Source organism: Ctenopharyngodon idella, chromosome 7, assembly GCF_019924925.1.
Source record: "Ctenopharyngodon idella isolate HZGC_01 chromosome 7, HZGC01, whole genome shotgun sequence".
In the NCBI taxonomy this organism is placed as follows: Eukaryota; Metazoa; Chordata; class Actinopteri; order Cypriniformes; family Xenocyprididae; genus Ctenopharyngodon; species Ctenopharyngodon idella.
The window spans coordinates 48,183,190-48,204,268 of NC_067226.1; the positions used below are offsets into that span (position 1 = coordinate 48,183,190).

Consider the following 21,079-nt stretch of genomic DNA (forward strand, 5'->3'; position numbering starts at 1 on the left):
CCTCTCTGTGGTTTTGGTAATCTCTGCTGCCTCTAGATTTGGTTCATTGATGTGGTTCAAGAGCTGCTTGCCAAATGTCTGTGCTGTATTATAAGGTCTCTTATTTTCCTGGTCTTGTAGACTGCTGATAAGCTTTGCAACAGTGCTTGCCTTTTCTTCCTTAAAATCAGTCTCATTTTCTTCACACTCAGTGGCTTCCTCAGACATCTCCTCAAAGTTCTCCTGGTAGACTGTGTAGCATTCTGGCTCTTCTAGGATCACATGTTCCTCTTCAGAAGTCCTACTTTCCATACTCAAGTCTTGATGTTGTATTTCATCCACTTCTACATTTGATTCAATATGAACAAAATGAGAAATACCTTGCACCTCAGGTAATGCTACATCCTTCTCGGTTCTCTTTGTTTTATTGTGTAACTGATCTTGGGTTTGAATGATCTGAATCTCATTTTCCCAATGTCCTGATATCTTCTCTTTTGAACATATTTGTTCTTCTACATCTTTTGGCCCAGAACATTTCCCAGTGAGATTCTTTTCTTCATTGAAAGACCTTTCCTCAGGAAAGATATCATCACAATAGCTCTCATTCTCCTCCTGTTGGCTGATCTTTTCATTCACAGAGAAATTTAGTTTTCCTGTACAGGTAACAAGTGACTCCTCTGATAATTCAGTCCCTTCCTCTTCAACACTGTCTATGTCTTTTACTATCTCATTTACCACTTTTCCTATGACCTCTTCTTTTTTTAATAATGTCTTCTCTTCTTCAGAACTATTTTCTTCCCATTTACCTCTTCCCTCATTACTTTCCCATTGTCTTTCTATTCTCATCTCTTCTTCCTTTTCCTGATGTTTCTTGACAGTTTCTTCTTCTTGTCGCTTGGGTCTTACTTTTTCTGCCCCAAAGCTAGATTCACTAGATGGCATATCTTCACAGATATCTGAGTCAGGTATAGCATCACCCTGAAAAGTTCTGTCTATGTTGGAAAAATTCTCATTTCTCAAATCCTTTTGGTATCTATCAGCAATCATAAGTTTGTCCATATCAGGTCTTGCCAGTGTGCCTGCCGTGAAAACCTGTGAATTGTCACTATCCTTAAGGTGTGCATTTATAGCTGTATCAATAACTGAATTAACATAGATGCTCACATAACCTTCCAGAATCTGAGAAAAATCTGAGAAAATAGCCATCTGCTCTTTAGAGTGGAGCTCTGAACAGCCATTCATTTTATTTTCTGGGACTGAATCATTAACTTTGTCGGTGTCCTCCATTTGATTGCATATCATGTACTCTACATCTACATGGTTGAGGGCTGCTAGCTCCTCTCGGACCCTCTCAGGAACACCTAAATGTTCCATCAGCACTTGGATAGAATGTTCTTCCTCATCTGAACTTGGCCTGTGATGGGACTCAGTCCCAGTGGTGTCTGGTGTGGCACTGCTACTTCTTGCTTTATTGCTCAGTACTTGGAAGCCCTTCCAGTTCTGTAGCAGCTGAACAGATGCTGAGTTGTAGAGGTCAGACAGACTTGTCCTTAGATGCTCTGCATCCTCTATTACTGCCAGTTCATTTAGAGACTGCAGCATGAGCATAGCTTCAGATCTTAGGTTGGTCTCAGTCTGACAACATGTATTTAAATGGCTTAAGCCATCCTTTAAAGTCACGACAGAAAGAAAGGCAAGGAGTACCCTGGAGGAAGAGCCAAATGTAGATGCCAAGTTTGAAGAAAAATCTGGCAGACATTTGGACGTTTTCAAACATAATGACCGCTTGCGTTGTGTGATCTCACGAAGTGACTGAATGGCATAGCAAAGCTGATCAAGTACTGGCTTCATGTCGGGCCTTACAGACATTTTAACTGTGTAGAATTTTTGCGCTTGAAAATCTATCAGTTCTGTTAGAGGCTTTGTTTGGATCCTCAAAGTATTCTCTGTGTCATACGAGTAGGTCTTACTTGTTAGCTCAGAAATCTGTTGATGTCCACTTGTTCTTGTTAAGTGATCACTTTGTTCTTTGTCTAAAAGTGCTGGCTTTTTGGTGTTTGGCGAATATAAATGGATCCCTTTCTCATCAAACGTGTCCTTTGTTGATGGTTGTATTGTCTTCGCAGATTGATAATTGAACATTGATGCTTTTACCATTGTGTTATTTTTGGGTATAGTTTCTAAACAGGAGTGCACTGGACTCAGTTGAGGTTCACTTTTCTGTAGCCAGAGTTCAACATATTCTGTCAATGTGCCTTTGCTGAGTGATGCTTTATGTCCGTTTTCCTTTGGTAGTGCGTAACTATCAGCTTGCACTTGTACGTTGTTTTGTTCTGTTTCAACCAATAGTAGGCTCTGGTTGTCTGTTTTAAGTTGATCACACTCTGTTTGAGGCTTTGGTCCGTTTCCACTATTATTTCTCCTTTTCAGTAGTTTTTGAACAGCTTTTGCTCTGAAATGTTTCATAGCTCCTTTCTGGCTTAATATATCAGCTCTTATTTTCTTGATTTCTTTCAGGATGTCATCTTTTTTATCTCTCTGCTTTCTTTCTGGATTAGCAGACTTAAACAAGTAATTCTTTTTCACTATTACTCTCACTTGCTTCCTCTTTGCAGTTGTATCAACAGTAAGAACTCCTTTAGATACTGGGGCTTTTAGGGATTCAGTAACTGGTGTTGCCAACACCTTGGCCCTTTGTGTTGAGGGGGTGCTTGTTTTGTATGTGGAAGCATATGGTTTAGACATTGGGGAGAGTATTTCTTGTTTCCCAATTGACTGACATTTGATGGTTGCCAAAGCCTCAGATTTCATATCCTCACTAAAGGAATGGAATGTTTTATCTGAGGATACTGTGTCAGAAGATGCTATATAGCCACGTTGCGTATTGCCTGAGAAGTTCTCTTGACAAGTCTGCATTTCATAGATGTGTAACAATGTCTCACACGTCTTTTTCTGATTGTCCTGGAACTGGAGCCATGTGGTGGTGTTCATATCAGAGGGCAGAGTGCATCGAGGTTTGGGAACAGGGCGGTTACAATGCTGTGCCATGCAGTCTTCCTGGTTCACTTCTCCATTGTCCAGATCTTCCATGTAAGAGTATGAAGAGATCTCATGAATTTCTGTATCACTAACAGTCATGATGCTCTCAATGGATCCTTGTTTGTGTTGTACCTTGTGCAATTGGGCAAGCGGTGAAGGAAGCCTCTCTAACTCCATGCTTGCTGTGCCTCCATTGATCTCACTCTGTTGATTTACCTTACAGCCTTCCTTCCTGTCATTGGGGTCACTCTCGATGACCTCTATGGCAGCAGTATCATTTTGAGGGGGTAAGTTGTCAGGTAAATTAGCATCCAGGTCAGGACAGGGAACGGTGGCTGCTATAAATTGATTGCACACACTGGAACGACTGACCGTGGTGGTCCAATGAATTGTTTCTTCCTCTTTAATAGTGAGGCGTACCTTCATTTCTACTGTCATACTTCCATCTTGATTGACTCGAAAGGATTTCTCAATGTCATCATCAGATGGCATGTGTGTGTCATCCTCTCTCTCACCATCCAGACTGGTGATTATTTCTGTTTCAGAAACAGACTCAAGGTGATGTCCAGGAGCTGCTTCCAAAGAGCCATTTGGGTTGCTTGGATAATCACACATACTTTCTGGCAAACTGCTTTGTATTTGATTCACAAAGTAGCGTTCTGAAGATAGGGAGAAGGGACAAGATTTGGTGCTGCGGGATTTCTTTTTTCCTTTAGAATGTTGGTGATATGTAGATAGATGTAGAGTTGTTTGATCAAGTCAGGACAGCAGTAGAGCAATGCAAGTGAGAAAGAAAGAGCAGACAGAAACAGATTAGAGAGAGAGCATGTATGCTATAATCCATATTGAAGAAAGTAGGTCACTGTAGGTATTACAGTAGATATGAATGCCTCAGCACTTACTTCAAGACAGTCTCGGTAATAGATTATCTTGACATGCAGTGTAACATATAAGATACATGTTTTTAAAAATAAAATAAAGTATTGAATATGTGCAAAGTTACTTTCTCCTCATTATTATAGCAGTTGAGTACTGGAATAAAAGGCAAATTAATGAACTTACTGGTTATTGGATGCCGCCGTCCCAGTCTTTTAGCTGGTGGCCACACTGGTGGAGATGACTTCTGGACATCATAGTTGCTTTTTTTAAAGGGTTCTCGGCCAGCGGCCACCAATACCCCGGAGCATAAGATCAATGCAGGAAGCCCATCCACCTATGATAATGTGAAAACATCTTTATCATGTGTCAACAAAGCAGAGATAAGATATTAGTGTAGTTAGTAGTCATTCTAGAATACATAATTGTAATGAATTCATAATTGTCAGTTTAGGTCATTTATTAAAGCTAAGAGTTGTTAACAAAGTCAAATTCAAGTGTGGCTTTAATAAAGGCCAATGTTGTTTGTAGACACAATAGACTTTCATTGTATGGACAAAAACAGTTCAAGAAACATTCTTTAAAATATCTTCTTTTATGTTCCACAGAAGAAAGAAAGTCGTACAGGTGTGGAATGACATGGGTGAGTAAATGATAACAGACTTGGTCGAGGATGAGAGGTTGGGTATGTTGTGTCCTGTTGGAGCATTGACTGCACTAGCCAGTGGCTTGAGTTTGATCAGCTGTTTATTTGTTTTAGGGACTGAAGGAAGGGTGTAGCCATTACAAAAAGGCCATTTGTTAGTTGGTGAAAGCAATTTTGTGCACCTATGTGGTCTGTGGATTGATTTCACAAATGGGTGTTAGGGTCCATTCTACGAGGAGCATGGCTTCTTCTTGGCCTTTAGCCCAATATAATTTTTACTGGTTTTTGTAGAGAAATTTGAAACCTGCTTCTCAGGTTTTAGATCAGGGTTATATGTGCTTATCATGCTTTTTACATAGGCTGGTAGAGGTGGCAGCTATAGAGGCTTTGGCACTGGAGGAACGTTTTCATAGTTATTGGAAGTACCTGTTTTTTGGCGTGTTCGCACCTCAGGAACTGGGAATGATTTTAGTTATAGGAACGCCTTTTGGGGGGGACTAAATTAGCTACAACTTCAGAGTAGGGTCTAACCCAGCACAATAGGAACTACCAGTGACATAAGTGTATGTTGATTGGCCGAAGGCATGCCGGTGATCGTTTTTGCATCTGTTCCACACACAAATCAATCGTTTGGCCTCGGAACACTTGGAATATTTGTACTTTTTGAATAAATTGTGACTGTAGTTGTATCTGGCTGTTATATTCTGTGTTTTATATTATATGATACACAAATGAGTAGGTTTAGGGGGTAGGGGTTGGTTTACATGCTCAAACATTTCTAAATAGTGTAAATAAAATTAAGCTGGCTGATTAAATTGAAAATCACACCCCAACATATACATGTCATAATGGCAAAATTATACCCCAATATATAATTTTATTATGACAATAAATTTCCCATGCCCATCACTTCTGTGTATGACGCCAAAGGTTTCTTATTGAAAGCACCTGCATGTTGGAAGATAACGCTAAAGGGATACCCTTTGGGTGACGCCGAGGTTGTTGAGAATATATATGTAGATATTTAGGTTACTCGATTAAATGTGTAGTACTTCAATAACAACCATAAATTGCAGTCATGTTCTACAGAACAATTAAAGTTAGCATTATTAATAAAGCTGGTTTGGTGGTCTATATGCCATGTCTCTGAATCCCTTCTATCCCAGATTGCAGTGGAGTATAATAGGATGAAATAGTAAAGAGGCTTAGCCTCACTGGGTAGCAGGTCTTCCTCGGTCTGTAAATGCTATTTATGCTCACTCAGACACTGGGTCAGCTTACTTGAGCCACTACTGACATCAAATAAAACACTCTGGAAATATAGTAATATGCTCACAGTTTCTTTTGGTGCACAGTTTCATTTTGTTTCCAATGTGAAGCTGGCATGTCAAAACAAGTGTGCATGTGTTTTTGTAGCTTGGTGTCTCGTCCTGTTTTACATAAACCTTTAAATTGAGGCACAGTAATAATGCAAGTTCAATGTAGACACCTAGATTATGGGGAGGGGAAACCTGTCGATTATTTTTGGAGTTAACTTATTCATTAATTAAATAAGAGATTTGAAGAACTGAATGAAAAATAAAATATTGTAACTAAAAATGAATATAATTTGGTGGCAAAATCCTTACCCTTCTTCCTTCAGGTGTGTATAGCTTGAGTACAGGGAAGCGCATGACCTCTGACATGTGATCTAACAGTGCTTCGAAGGAGTATGTTGTTCTCCTCTGCAGCGTCAGTGTGTGCTTCACTTCTGGCTCTCCATTACGAAACAGCACTAGCCGCTTTGGTGTGTGCAACAGGACCCGCTCGTTCCGTCTGGCGCTGTAGGTTCCGTGTTGAGCAGGGCTGTGTGTGTACCAAGCCAAGCGGCGGGCGCTAACAGGACGAGCGTGATACCAGGGAGGCGGTTTCCGGCGCGCTCGTTCCAGGTCGATGGGTTTGACGGTTCGGCGATCAGAGCAGATGTAGGATTGACCATGATGTAACTGGTCGAGGGACCGCACCGCCGTATGACCACGAGGAGTTGTAATGGTGCGCACTCCAAACGGCAGCGGCACACGCTTGGACAGGCTATCCAAGAGAGCCTCGAAAGTTTTAAAGGTGCGGCTGTTGATGATCACAGGCAGACCACTGAACTGGGCATCGCCGCTTTTATAGAAGCACACACGTTTGGAGGTGGATGTCTCAGTGATGTATGGCTGCCGTGATGTCATCTGAGTGTGACCACTAGCGGTGGACTGGGCCTGTGGAATAACCTTCCGCACTACCGGAGCTTCGCTCATCATCGCAGTTTAAACCGCATCCTACATGGAGGAATGCATGAAGAAAGAAACTCAACTGACAAAAATGGCCACTTAAGAATATTAACAACCTGCACAATCATGCTTTTGACCAAAACCACTCCAGTGAAAGATTCCTTTTTTAAATATTATAAACCATCCTAAAAAGACCAGCTGGAGGGAAATGTACAACCCAGGCTCAATGGAAAAACGGCGAAATGATATGATATTACATTGCGTCTTGCACATTTCACGTCAGTGTAATGTCCGGTGGGTGGCGCTAAAAGCCTGTTCAGTTTTATCTGGGAAAGTTTTATTACGTTGATTGTTGTACGTATCGTGGCAGTTCTGAATTGAGTGGTGCTAAAAGGTTAATGCTCTGTCGCAAATGAAAATAATAATGTACCATCGACACTAGACCCCAAACATACCCGATAGTGTTAACAAAAGCAATCGTAGGATTAAATCACATTTGCTGAAACAACCATGGCATTTTAGCACAAGTCTCTGATCTTTTTTTTATATCATGACTGGTGTTTCACAGACTCGTACCCGAGCGCTTCACATCAGAACTGCACTGCTGTATCAGCTGAGCTACTGAGCAAGTTTACTACGCCAGAGAAGACAAACATACAGAGCTGGTTATGTGATGCAAACCTCAAAATGTATTAGTTTACAAATCATTTTGAGATCATAATAGGGCTGCAACAAACGATTATTTTAATAATCGATTAATCTAACTATTATTAGAACGATTAATCGACTAATCGTCGATTATTACACTGATTAATCAGTAGGCTTTGTTCGATTATTCCACTTTAGCAATTGAGTTATACTGTACTTTAAGTAGTAAATAAAACAAGGAAATCACTTCAACTTCTGAAAGTGTATTTTTAATGATTTTCAAGCCAACTGAATAGACCGATCTCCTTCAGGTTTTCTTTCCTCCTTAGAAGTCATCAATAGTCCAACTGTTACAATGACTGGTACTGTGTTTTTAAGTCTGGGAATTATAATAATAACTTTTTTAATAACAGTAAAAATATGAATGTGTAATATTGTGCATTTTTTTGAAAAAGGCCCCTCTCTAGATTTTATATACACACACTATCAAGTTTATGGTCATTGAATGGCTTTCCTGAGGTAAATGCATGACAGCATTTTTTGTAGTTATGCTAAACGTTATGTTTGTTGTGTTTATGCTATGTTAATCTCCCACATTTTACGGGTTCGACTTCGTTTGCACTATGCACTCCAAAGCGCTGTCTTCTTTTATTGGATTCGATCCGGGAGGACTGCATTACATTATTGCGCTACAGTGCCCCACTGGTCAAACCGCGTTATTGCAGGCCCTTCAAATAGATCATGTGAGATCAAAAGACTATTCGACAACAAAAATATTTGTCGACAATTTTTTATTGTTGACGTTGTCGATAATGTCGACTAATCGTTTCAGCCCTATATCATAATATAGTATTGTGCAAGGAACAGCATGAAAATAAGTCTTTATTAATCGATAATCTGCCCCCGTAATCATACACTCTAAAAAATCCTGGGTTAAAAACAACACAAGTTGGGCTGAAAATGGACAAACCCAGCATTTGGGTTAAATGTTTTAACCTGCTAGGTAGTTTTATTTAACTCAACTATTGTTTAAAAATTACTGTATTGCTCGCTTAAAATGAACCCAAAGTATGTTGGAAATTAACATTTATTAATAAGTTTAATGAATAATAATTGAACAATAAACATTTATTAAATTGCTTATTAATAAATGTTCACCTTTTGATTATTATTGTTCCCTCTAGTAATTATGTGTCTGATTTTTAATTTCTAACATATTTTGGGTTCATTTTAAGCCAGACATATAGTCATTTTTAAACAATATTTGAGTTAAATAAAACTACCCAGCAGGTTAGGCAAACATTTAACCCAACCACTGGGTCTGTCCATTTTTAACCCAACTTGGGTTTTTAACACAGCTTTTTTTGGAGTGTAATTTTGTATGAAAAGGGTTAAAATTGCATGCTGTTTTACTGCCTCTAGTGTTCATTTCTGTTGGAAACTGCAGTTTTTTGTTGTCGTTGTTTGTTTTTTGTTTTTTTGCGTTTTGCAAAAATGTAAGTAGAGGTAAGTTTTTCTATGAGCCTGTGTTAGAAATGTATTTTATGTCTTTTTATGTCTTTGCTACAGCCCTTGGTCCAGCATCCAAAACAGAACATATGCTGATATCCTTTCATCAGATTTGTTATAATATTTGAGATAATATTGGATCGTATTTTTTTAACCACATTACAAATAAGCTTCGTGATTGCATATTCTTTAACCACCATTAAATCTATTATAGCTATACTTAATGTGCAGTAAATTCAGTTGTTCAAGCCTGTTTTTGTGGATTCGTACAGGTTTCAGGCTGTACATCACCTTTAATGGCAGGTGTTGTTTACTGTTCAACAGGTCCGGATTAAACCATCACTAGAATTGTTCCAGTCAGAGACACGCTCAAATAATCAGCCAATTTATCTAGTTAAAACCACTACATTATTATCGGTGAGGCTCTGTCTCATTTAGCGAGGAATAAGTGTTTTTTCATGGATTATATAATAATCTTTCTTTAACCATTTAAAAATAATAGTAATAATAATGATTGAACAGTAAACAATACTATTACACACAACTTCTGTTGAATTTATGTGGAAACAGCATTCTTTAAAAGGTAAACTATTAAAATATAGTAATTGAAATTTTTTTTTAAATTTTGTCATACGCAATGTTTATAAAACGTGACTTTCAGATCTTTTCTGTCCCTTAATGCTCTGAATACAGCTTTAACCGTGTAAGATTTGCCCGGTAACAACAAAGCAGTTCAAGCAAACGCTTCACAAGACTCAAAAACACTACATTAAATGTACAGTCATAAATGTTGTAAAATACTCACTGTGTTCCTCATTTTGAGCAGGATTTAAGTTAATGTGAACATTTTGTCACGCATAAGCGCTGTCATATGCTGTACAGAAAAGCCCTTCCGTGGAGACTGGAAGTTATTTTGAGCGACTGCTTCAGACTTCATTTGCTTAATCTTTGCTCACTTGTAATCTCACCAGCAGGGCTGGGCTGCGTGTGAGCTCCGCTGTACTCGCTCTTATCTAGCCTGTTGATCTATTATAGACACCAGGAGTCTCAATTTAGGCACCATCACCCTAGCCCACCTTGTTTCTTGGCTTGTCTTATGTAAGAAAAAAGACCTATCAGTATATGTATTAATATCTTATCAATGACATGCAATGAAAAAAAAAAAAACAAGTTTGAAATTCGTATAACTCGTATAGAGTGTTATTATAAAAAAGAAAATAATACATTCAGTCCTGGTTTGCTAGCGTTCACACTGTCATTTTTTTAAAGTTTAAATTAAATAGATTTTATTAAAAATATATTCCTGATATACTGTTATAAGTACATTTTCCCAACTGTGGTACTTAAGTACACTTAATATAAGTGCACCAATTAGCACTAACACTTAAATTGTAGTCAGATAAAGTAAACCAAATAGTGTTTTATAAGTACATTACTTAAAAGTGTGCTATGAACGCTTTACATACAATTTTAATGGATTTTTATATATACTGTCACTAAGTTTTATTTTAATGGATTTTCATGAAAAATACAGTGGAAATGTATTAATTACAAGTAAAACACCATTAACATATACTTAACTACATCATATAAAGGGAATATTTATAGTTACAATACATTTATGTGTGCAATACATTATAAATACATTTTGTATATATTTATTATATATTATTCTTATATTTTAAATAATTCATACATCTATTTTCTGTCTGATAAGTATATTTAAAAGTGTATGAAGGATGGGTTCAAGTGAACTACAAGTACACTTAATACAGAGATAGTATGTTAAAAGCACATTTTAGTTCATATTCATGGTGTCTCAAAATAGCACATTTGAGTACACTGATGTTCTTAAGATTATCTCAAGAAGTAAAGAAGAATTTTTAGTATATTAAGTACAAAATTAGTGCGTGAAAAAGTACACTATGGAAGTGTACTAAGTGTACTGAAATTAAGTGTATTTTAGTGCACTTTTTTCACCTGGGTTATAAAATGTGTGAAGGAGTCAAAACAGCAGCAGAAATTCCTCCGTTACACACAAACACAGATCTGCTGAGGAGACGCGGTTCTGACGCCTGTACCGAACTGTAGCGGGCGACAACGCGACGATGACGAGAAGAACCAGGTGTTCTTGAGCATTCTGTGCTTTTTAGTGTCGCGTCTTCTGACATCACATCCTGTTTTTGATTAGTTTAGATGTCTTCGGTCCATGTTGCGTTCATATTTAATTCGAATCGCACAAGAATGGAGCGAGACCCACTTTTTCAGGGGTCTCAATCCGCTTGTTTGGTGCACACCAGCATTCACACTTATTCAAATGAGCCGCACCATCCTGCCACGTGTTTACACACCCTAAGTGACACAATTATACTTAATATAACACCCTTTAATTACAATCTCTGCAGCAGTGGCTCACTTATTGTTTATCCAGCATGGATTCTTACTGCCATCTCTCATCTGAGATATCTGGCTGGAATGTGCGTCTCTATATTTAACCCTTTGCAGTAGTCTAGGCGCCGGCTTCAGATCCCAGAGCGAACATGCTTATGCCGGGAAACTATCCAAGACATGTTTGGGATAAACATAGAATTAGTTTGATATGTCTGTGCCGGGGCCTAAAATGTGGACACACAAATGTACATGCATAGATGACACAAAGCCAAAACAGCCTGTGTGTTATAACACAGTAAAACACAATAAAAATGTTTAGAAGCAACATCCCATCCCTTTTTTCTTCCTTACACAGACCAGCACTGGTGTTGGCAGAATTGGTTATTTTCATAACACACATGCACAAATAAAAAGTGACAAAGCTGAGATAGCTCAGAATACTCCAACTACACATCCTTTACTAATTATTAAAAAAAGCACAAGAGCGCACCCTAAAGGCAATGTGTGAAATGTCATGTTTAACCTGAGAAGATGTAGATTGTCAGGTGTTCAAAAGATGAATCATTATAAATGACAAGTCTGTATAGATTTCACATGTCTTAAAGTCTTGTCTATGAAAAAACTATTTTCATACGCCCTAAAACACTGCACTGTGATTGGTGTTAAGTGAATAACACTGATCATCTCTTCATCACGGCTCCTGTTAGTGGGTGGATATATTAGGCAGCAAGTGAACATTTTGTCCTCAAAGTTGATGTGTTAGAAGCAGGAAAAATGGGCAAGCGTAAGGATTGAGCGAGTTTGACAAGGGCCAAATTGTGATGGCTAGACGACTGGGTCAGAGCATCTCCAAAACTGCAGCTCTTGTGGGGTGTTCCCGGTCTGCAGTGGTCAGTATCTATCAAAAGTGCTCCAAGGAAGGAACAGTGGTGAACCGGCGACAGGGTCATGGGCGGCCAAGACTCATTGATGGCTGGCCTGTGTGGGAGATGAGCTACTGTAGCTCAAATTGCTCAAGAAGTTAATGCTGGTTCTGATAGAAAGGTGTCAGAATACACAGTGCATCACAGTTTGCATAGCTGCAGACCAGTCAGGGTGCCCATGCTGACCCCTGTCCACTGCCGAAAGAGCCAACAGTGGACACGTGAGCATCAGAACTGGACCACGGAGCAATGGAAGAAGGTGGCCTGGTCTGAAGAATCACGTTTTCTTTTACATCACGTGGATGGTCGGGTGCGTGTGCGTCTCTTACCTGGGGAACACATGGCACCAGGATGCACTATGGGAAGAAGGCAAGCCGGCGGAGGCAGTGTGATGTTTTGGGCAATGTTCTGCTGGGAAACCTTGGGTCCTGCCATCCATGTGGATGTTACTTTGACACGTACCACCTATCTAAGCATTGTTGAGACCATGTACACCCTTTCATGGAAACGGTATTCCCTGGTGGCTGTGGCCTCTTTCAGCAGGATAATGCGTCCTGCCACAAAGCAGAAATGGTTCAGGAATGGTTTGAGGAGCACAACAATGAGTTTGAGGTGTTGACTTGGCCTCCAAATTCCCCAGATCTCAATCCAATCGAGCATCTGTAAGATGTGCTGAACAAACAAGTCCGATCCATGGAGGCTCCACCTCGCAACTTACAGGACTTAAAGGATCTGCTGCTAACATCTTGGAGCAGATACCACAGCACACCTTCAGGGGTCTAGTGGAGTCCATGCCTCGACGGGTCAGGGCTGTTTTGGCAGCAAAAGGGGGGCCAACACAATATTAGGAAGGTGGTCGTAATGTTATCCTCGTTGGTAAATCATAGAGGGATGTGGAAAGTGAGATAAGTGATAATTAGTGACTAACTTGCGAAATACCATTTAAATGGTTTTACTAGCAATTGGCCACTAATGAAGTGTCTATTTACACCAAGTGCAAGTCGATGCTGTTTACAGTAACTCCGCCCACCATCAGCCTGATTGATCCAGACAAAATGACAGAAGAAACCTGATAACAGGATCACCTTTTACCGAACTCTTTTCCCGTCGCATATCAGCTCAGAGCGGAGTTTATTTTAAATAAAAATTAAGAAAATATTCTAAAAGTGGAAATAAAGAGCCTAACGGGTATTTATTAGTGGGAGTAAAGTGTTTATCACGTAGGGGAGGACTTTATAGTTCAAATTAGGACCCTATTGTAATTGCTCAGTCAATTCTTCTTCTTCTCCGAAATGAATCGCATTTCTGAGGGCCTAAACATGCTCGAAAACTCATGAAACTTTGCACACGCATCAGAAGTGGTGAAAATTTACATTTCATATGGGTTTCAGAATTAGGTGTGGCAAAATGGCTCAATAGGGCCACCTACAAAATTTCAATCAAGCGCCTTTTGCGCTATGTTTCATGTACAAGTATGAAATTCAGTAGACAGATCTAACAGCCCAATACCTACAAAAATCAATGGGTGCAAAATCTGAAAACCAACAGGAAGTCAGATATTTTTGAATTTGATAAACGTTGAACTTTAACAAACTCCTCCTAGAGCTTTAATCAGATAAACATCATATTTGGTCAGTCTAATCTAAAGGGCTTTGCGATGTTAAATTGTGAAGATCTTTAGTTTTCGTTGGAGGGCGTGTCCGTGGCGGCCTGACAAAATTTGATGATTCTCCATGAAACAGGAAGTTGTTGTAACTCAGGCATACAATGTCCGATCTGTCCCAAACTTCATATGTTTGATAAGAGTCCTGCGCTGAACACATCTACATGACAATATTCAGTTATAGTCAAAGCGCCACCTGTTGGCAGCAGGAAGTGTGGCGCGTCGAAATGACTTTGCCATATTTCTCCTGTATTTACTCGCTTACATGCATGTCACCCACTGTTCACTGTTTTCCGGGTGCGAGGGCCCTTTCATCGCTGCTTGCAGCTTTAATTGAAGTTGTAATTAGAATTGAAACAACTGATTCCTGACATGAAGAACTTTGCAACACTGATGCTGTTTTTCCTGTTTATTACTGTAAAGCTGCTTTGAAGGAATCTGACTGAATAAAGCACTAAATAAATAGACCGCTGTTAGGTGAATACTAACACAAAAGTAATGAAAAGAAAAAAATTAACACTTTTTTTTACACTTGTATGTATCTTGCTTTTCTGCAGGTGCAAATGTGGAACTTGTACGATAAACAGGAACATTGGTGTGAAGCTTCTCTGAGACGCGTGTTTGAAACTCATTTACACACACATTCATTTACAAACAAACACACAAACAGACCTGTATCAACACACAGTTACTTTACACACACTTAGTCAGTATTCCTGTTACAATCAGCTACATTTAGAGGTTTACTTCACTAACACACAAGTAGCAAAAGAATCCATGTGTGTCAGTTATATTTATACATCTAAGGGTCAAATCAGTGGAAAAAATAGCTTATTGTGTCACTGTGTAGAGCTACTGCAGCGTGAGTCTATATTTAGCAGCAGCACAACTGGACTGGGATTGGGAAAGCCGTGCTTATGAAAGTGATAAGGCCAGGGAGGAGACACATTTTTCAAGGATTATAAAATCCTGTCACATCGACACACACACACACATAAAGGCATATTCAAACAGGAGACGTCCCATAGATTGCAGCTGCTTCTCATACACATTGTGCTTCTCTGCCTCAAAGCTTGGATGAAAGTTACAGTAAATGCACAGAAGTGTGTGTGTGTGTGTGTGTGTGTGTGTGTGTGTGTGTGTGTGTGTGTGCTTGTTTTAGTGATTTATGAGGAAACAAATTTGTATAATGACATGGGTATTACACTGGTATTATGACATAAACATGAAATATGAGGACATTTCATGAGTCCTCATATTTAAAATAGCTTTAAAAACATCCTAAACAATGTTTTATTAAAAATGTAAAAATGCAGACAGTTTCCTGTGATGGGTAGGTTTAGGGGTAATGTAGGGGGAGAGAATGTACAGCTTGTACAGTATAAAAACCATTACGCCTATGGAGAGTCCTCACTTTGATAGCAAAACAAACCTGTGTGCGTGTGTGTGTGTGTGTGTGTGTGTGTGTGTGTGTGTGAAGACCCCATAAAGTACGCAAGATACGGAATGTTTGACTTTGCAGGGTCCTTTAATTGGACCCCACAAGGACATAATCTTTTATATGAGACTAATTGTTGACTCCATTTACTATCATCTGAACAGGAACCTATTTATATATATATATATATATATATATATATATGAATGTTAAAATTATGTTAGGTTCCTGTGACGGGTTGGTTTAGGTGTAGTGTAGGGAAGAGCCATACTATAGTGACTTTTAAGATTTTGTCAAACATTCTTATATATGACTTTTAAGACGACTAAAGGACCCCACAATGTCGTAAATTCCTCATCTTACTATCTTAGTAGATAAAGTAGTATAAACAAGGATATATGTGTGTGTGTGTGTGTGTGTGTGTGTGTGTGTGTGTGTGTGTGTGTGTGAAAGTGTGTGAGCGAGTGTGTGAGAGTGTGTGTGTGTGAGCGAGAGAGTGTGTGTTTTTGTGAGTGTATGTGAGTGAGTGTGTGTGTGTGTGTGTGTGATCTGCTCCAACGATTGTCTTCCTCTCAAACACAAAATGTTATTTATTAAACACACTCAACTGTGTCCCACCCATATAAAAATAAAATTCATTAATGTCTCAAATGTTCTTCCCAGATATTAAGCGAAAGTCTGCTAAGATTTATTTGTAATCTCACACGCTCCCACTATAAGAGACCTCAAACTGTGCTCAGGTCAGAGTAAATCTGTAATCAAAAGTCAATTTAAATATAAAAAAGAAAGTTCATAAGGAACATTTGATACTTGCATGAAACATGATTGATAACTCCATTAAGTCTTCTAAGCATTAACATTTTCCTATTTGCTGTTTATGTGAGTCAGTGCATGTTGCTTTCACAGTTCCTGTTTTTCGACTTTATTGTGCCTGCGTACTCTGAATCTGTTCGCTCACATGCGTGCTAGAGTTAATAAAGATCTCTGTTTAGTAAAGGTTCACAGATTATCAGCACACTTAAATCATCTGTGCCAAAAGAGCAGTGAGGTCTTTAAAAGTTGAACTCATTTTAACACGAGACGCCGCAACAGACGCGAGCCGTCTAGCGCGTTCACATTGAGAAACAATGGAAAATTCTGTGTGAACCGGTTCTAACACGAGCATGAACATGCACACATTTACACACAATAGAAGGTTGAGCTTATTTATAGATTGAATACAGTACAGAAATCAGCAGTGAAGAGTGACGCGGTCAAGAGGGAATTAACGTGAACAAAGCGACAAACACAATATTGTGCTTTCCTTTTTATTTAAAAAAAAATGCAACAACAAAAAACAATAATGATAAAATAAAAAAATAAAATAATTAACAGAAAGTGACTCTGAAAGGGTATTACTGTACACTCTAAAAAATGCTGGGTTAAAAACAACCCAAGTTGGGTTGAAAATGGACAAACCCAGCGATAAATTGTTAAATGTTTGACCAACCTGTTTTATTAAACCCAACTATTGTTTAAAAATGACTGTTTTGCCGTCTTAAAATGAACCCAAAATATGTTGGAAATTAAAAATCAGACATAATTACTAGAGGCAACAAAAGGTGAACATTTATTAATAAGCAATTTAATAAATATTTATTGCTTAATTATTCATTAAACTTATTAATAAATGTTAATCTTCAACATATTTTGGGTTCATTTTAAGCATTACAGTAATTTTTAAACAATATTTGAGTTAAATAAAACTACCCAGCAGGTTGATCAACATTTAACCCAATCGCTGGGTTCGTCCATTTTTAACCCAACTTGGGTTGTTTTTAACCCACTGTACAGTTCATTTTACACTGACAATATTTGCTGCTTGCATTTACTAGTCGTTGGAGGAAAAACATATTCTTTCTAGAGATTTTTGCACCAGAATTTTTATTGGCCCTGTGAGTCATGAGTATTTCTGTCGTGCTTTACAGAAAGAGAAAGATTGTAAATTTTGAAAGTGTAACTGCTAACAGTATATAGACGACCCCAAAGCTAACAATCGAACAAAACTCTGCCATTTTAATGGGTTCAGCTACTGAAACAAGTTTGAAAACAATTGAAGGGCCTCTGTGTGTAATTAGACAAGTCATTGATTGAAAGCTAAAAATAATCAGTGTGATTAATCAAGTTCAGATTCAGGTTTTATCAAAAAGAGTGTCCAGTCTGCTCAGGAGTTACTGTAGCTGCAGTAGTACACGGCGTTGCTGGCGTCAGACAGTACGGTGGAGATGAGCTCGGACCCCTGCAGAGGTGCCTGAGGGACCCCGTAAATCAGACACTGATCAAACTCCACCTCATCCACCATCTGACCGGCACCGGCCTGCGAGTGTGGATCAGTCAGGGTGTGTTTGTGTGGATGAAAGGAAGATTCCTCATAGGGACGCTTCGGCTGAGAGTTGGAGAAGATGTCTAAAGTTGAAGGGAAAGCTTGATGGCTTCTGTTAAAAATGCTGTGAGAGATGGAGTTATTGTGACTCTCATTAAAAAGCTGCTGATTGAGATTGAGCTGCGTTTGGTTGGGATCAGTGTGTGTGTAAGTCATGCCGTGTTCCTGAAACTGGTGATGGTATCTGCATGATGACTGCTGGTGACTGTCCTGAAGATGGCCAGAAAACCCCGTGGCCCCGGCGTCCATCGGAGACGGGTCGGGTGTCGGCAGGCTGTAGGGCTCGAACGACGGCTGGCTCTCGCAGTACGGAGGCAGTCCTGAATAACCCACACTCTCCATGCCCAGGAGCGTCTGCGCGTCGCCCAGCCCTGACAGCAGAAAGCCGGAGTCCAGGCGCTTCGTTCGCTTCACCTGTTTGCGACGCCGTGGCCGGTATTTGTAGTTCGGGTGGTCTTGCATATGTTTCGCTCGCAGGCGTTCGGCCTCCTCCACAAACGGACGTTTGTCCACCATTGGTAAAGCTTTCCATGACTTACCTGGAGATGATAGGAAAGTGGATTTAATATAATGCATTTAAGAGACTTGAGCATTTTAATTAATAATATCTGACAGCTCTTCACTTTAAAAAACAACTGTTAAAAAACTAAACAAATTTACACAGTGAAATACTGTTCTTCCATTGAAACAGTAATATACCGTATAAACAATGCATTCTGGGTAATATTATTTGTCGTTTTCGAGAAAGTAGCCTATAGGCCTCTTCATCGCTATCGTACGTGTTTATAAACCCCAGTGACGGGTAGGTTTAGGGGCGGGGTTAGGGGTAGGTCATTCGTACGAATTCATACAAATTTTGCAACTCGTAAAATACGTACGATTTAGCAAAAAACATACAGAATCGTACGAGTTAGCCACCTCGTAAAATATGTATGAATTGCCGTGAAATTGGGTTGGCTTCTTTTCTTAAAATGACAAATATTACCCAGAATGCATTGTTTTTACGATATATTACTTCTGTGTATTACAGTGCATTCTGGGTAATATTATTTGTCGTTTTCGAGAAAGTAACCTATAGGATACTTTCTCAAAAACGACAAATATTACCCAGAATGCTTTGTTTTTACAGTATATTCTGTATATTACAATGCATTCTGGGTAATATTATTTGTTGTTTTTTAAGAAAGTAGCCTATAGGCCTCTTCAGCGCTATCTCACGAGCAATTCGTACATATTTTACAAGGTGGCTAATTTGTACGATTTGTCTAAACCCCAGTGACGGGTAGGTTTAGGGGCGGAGTTAGGGGTAGGTCATTCGTACAAATTCATATGAATTTGACAACTTGTAAAATACGTACGATTTAGCAAAAAATTTATGAGTGAGGTCATACAAATTAGCCACCTCGTAAAATACGTATGAATTGCCGTGAGATCGGGTTGGCCTCTTTTTTTTTTTTTTTTTTAATGACAAATATTACCCAGAATGCATTGTTTTTATGGTATATTACTGTTTTAATGGAAAACTGTATTTTACTGTGTAAATTTTAGTTTTTTACAATTATTTTTTAGAATGTTTAGCCGAACAAATGAAGCAAAATATCCACACACAAAGATCAGAATAAAAATACAGTTCCAGAATGTGTGTCTTTAATTGTTTCTTATTAAACTTACTGATAAATAATTTGATTCTACCTGCAAATTGCATTATTATAAAGCAACAGTACATAAAATATAAAAAATTTTTTTTTTTGGAGCAGTAAATTTGTGTCATAATAAAAAATAGAAATGCATATTGCAAAGCTATGCGTGGTTCACTGTCAACATTGATTATTCATAATTGGTTTAACTTATTTGGCACTGTATAGATTCACAGCTTAAAAAATATGAAAATGTGGTTACTTTATTTTAAGGTGATGTAGTTACATTAAGTACTGAGTAATATTAATTAACTACATGCACTTACTATTGAGTTACGGTTAGGGTTTGGTTTAGGGTTAATTACTTGTAATTACGCATAATTTACTGTTAATACTATAGTAAGTACATACAGTAACGTGTAACTACGTCACGTTAAAATAAAGTGTCACCAAAAATGTTTCCGGTAAAAATGCAAGTAATAATAAAAAAGTGTAAAACTGTTGCAAATAGTTTCAGAAAATAAGATAAACATTTTACACAAATGAATGAAAGCTGTAGGCTGTCTCTCACTTTACGCATTTATGCTGAATTATATTAATATATGACATAAAAGTCGACTTTTGGATCTACTAACTTCCACGTGTAATGGCAGGTCTGCGTAAACTCCAGTTCTTGTTTTAATTTGATGTCAATATGCATATTTCTCACAAAACTATATTTTACATCTCTATTTATAAACCCCAATTTGACTTTTAAAACAATCCGGTCTGGCAGTAACAATGACTTAAACAAAGATTCAAAGGTGATTATTTTGATTTGAATAATAGTTATTTGAATTTTTTTTTTTCCTGATGATTTAATGATTCTATCGCTTTTTAGTAAAAATAAATAAATAAATAATGCAAATTTCTCTACTCACCTAGCATTTTACTCAGCTCTGCGTTGTGCAGGTCCGGGTTTTGCTGCGCGAGCCTCTTGCGCTCATCTTTCGCCCACACCATGAACGCGTTCATCGGCCTGCGGATGCGCGGCTCGGTCTTCGCGCGCCCGGGAGTCTCGTGCTTTGCTTTGGAGTCAGAGAGCGGACTGAGCGGGTCCACCCACGCGCACTGCCTCTCGCCAGGCATCATGACTGAGCTGGTGCCTCGGGTCTGGCTCGGGTCGTCACTGGCGTAACCCGCATCGGGACTGCTCATCTCCTACACGCAGCGCGCGCGTGTCTTTGGTGATCACCGATGAAACTAGCCTCTGGGTGGCTTGGAAACTTCCTTTAATAAATGTCCTCTGCTTAGTTTCCTTGTGTTGAGTGCATACAGTATGTTCAACAGTAAGGTCAGAAGTGCACAGAGAGGTTTCAGGCAGCTTTAAACTCAGAAGCCACCAATGGCGACCTGTGGGCGGACCGCGCCGCGGAAGGTGTGAAGGAATCCGCGCGCACGGCGTTTCATCCCCCGGGAGACGCGATACATTTTTGTTTTCGGGAGGGCAACATTTTGAGAAATATAACGCATGTAACACACAAAAAGTGAATAACCACAACACTTTGACAACTTTTGTTTGCGAGTGTTTATTAATGATCAAAATACACTGCATATAATTTAACTTTTACTGAAGCATTAGAAACACTTTTATCTTCTTCCTAGGAGGCCTAC

The 21,079-nt window shown here is 38.9% G+C and overlaps 2 protein-coding genes across 2 annotated transcripts; both read right to left on the bottom strand.

The window, feature by feature from the left end:
- Positions 1–881: 881 nt before the first annotated feature.
- LOC127515667 (oxygen-regulated protein 1) lies at positions 882–6,822 on the bottom strand. Its single transcript, XM_051899550.1, has 4 exons — positions 6,169–6,822; positions 4,052–4,231; positions 1,297–1,965; positions 882–971 (listed from the first exon to the last, which is right to left on the bottom strand). The coding sequence occupies exons 1-4, from the start codon at positions 6,820–6,822 to the stop codon at positions 882–884; spliced, it is 1,593 nt and encodes a 530-aa protein (XP_051755510.1).
- Positions 6,823–16,660: 9,838 nt separating this feature from the next.
- sox17 (SRY-box transcription factor 17) lies at positions 16,661–20,804 on the bottom strand. The gene is made up of 2 exons (XM_051901419.1): positions 20,347–20,804; positions 16,661–18,328 (listed from the first exon to the last, which is right to left on the bottom strand). Exons 1-2 carry the CDS (start codon positions 20,621–20,623, stop codon positions 17,571–17,573), a joined length of 1,035 nt encoding a protein of 344 aa, XP_051757379.1. The 5' UTR covers positions 20,624–20,804; the 3' UTR covers positions 16,661–17,570.
- Between the last annotated feature and the right edge of the window lie 275 nt (positions 20,805–21,079).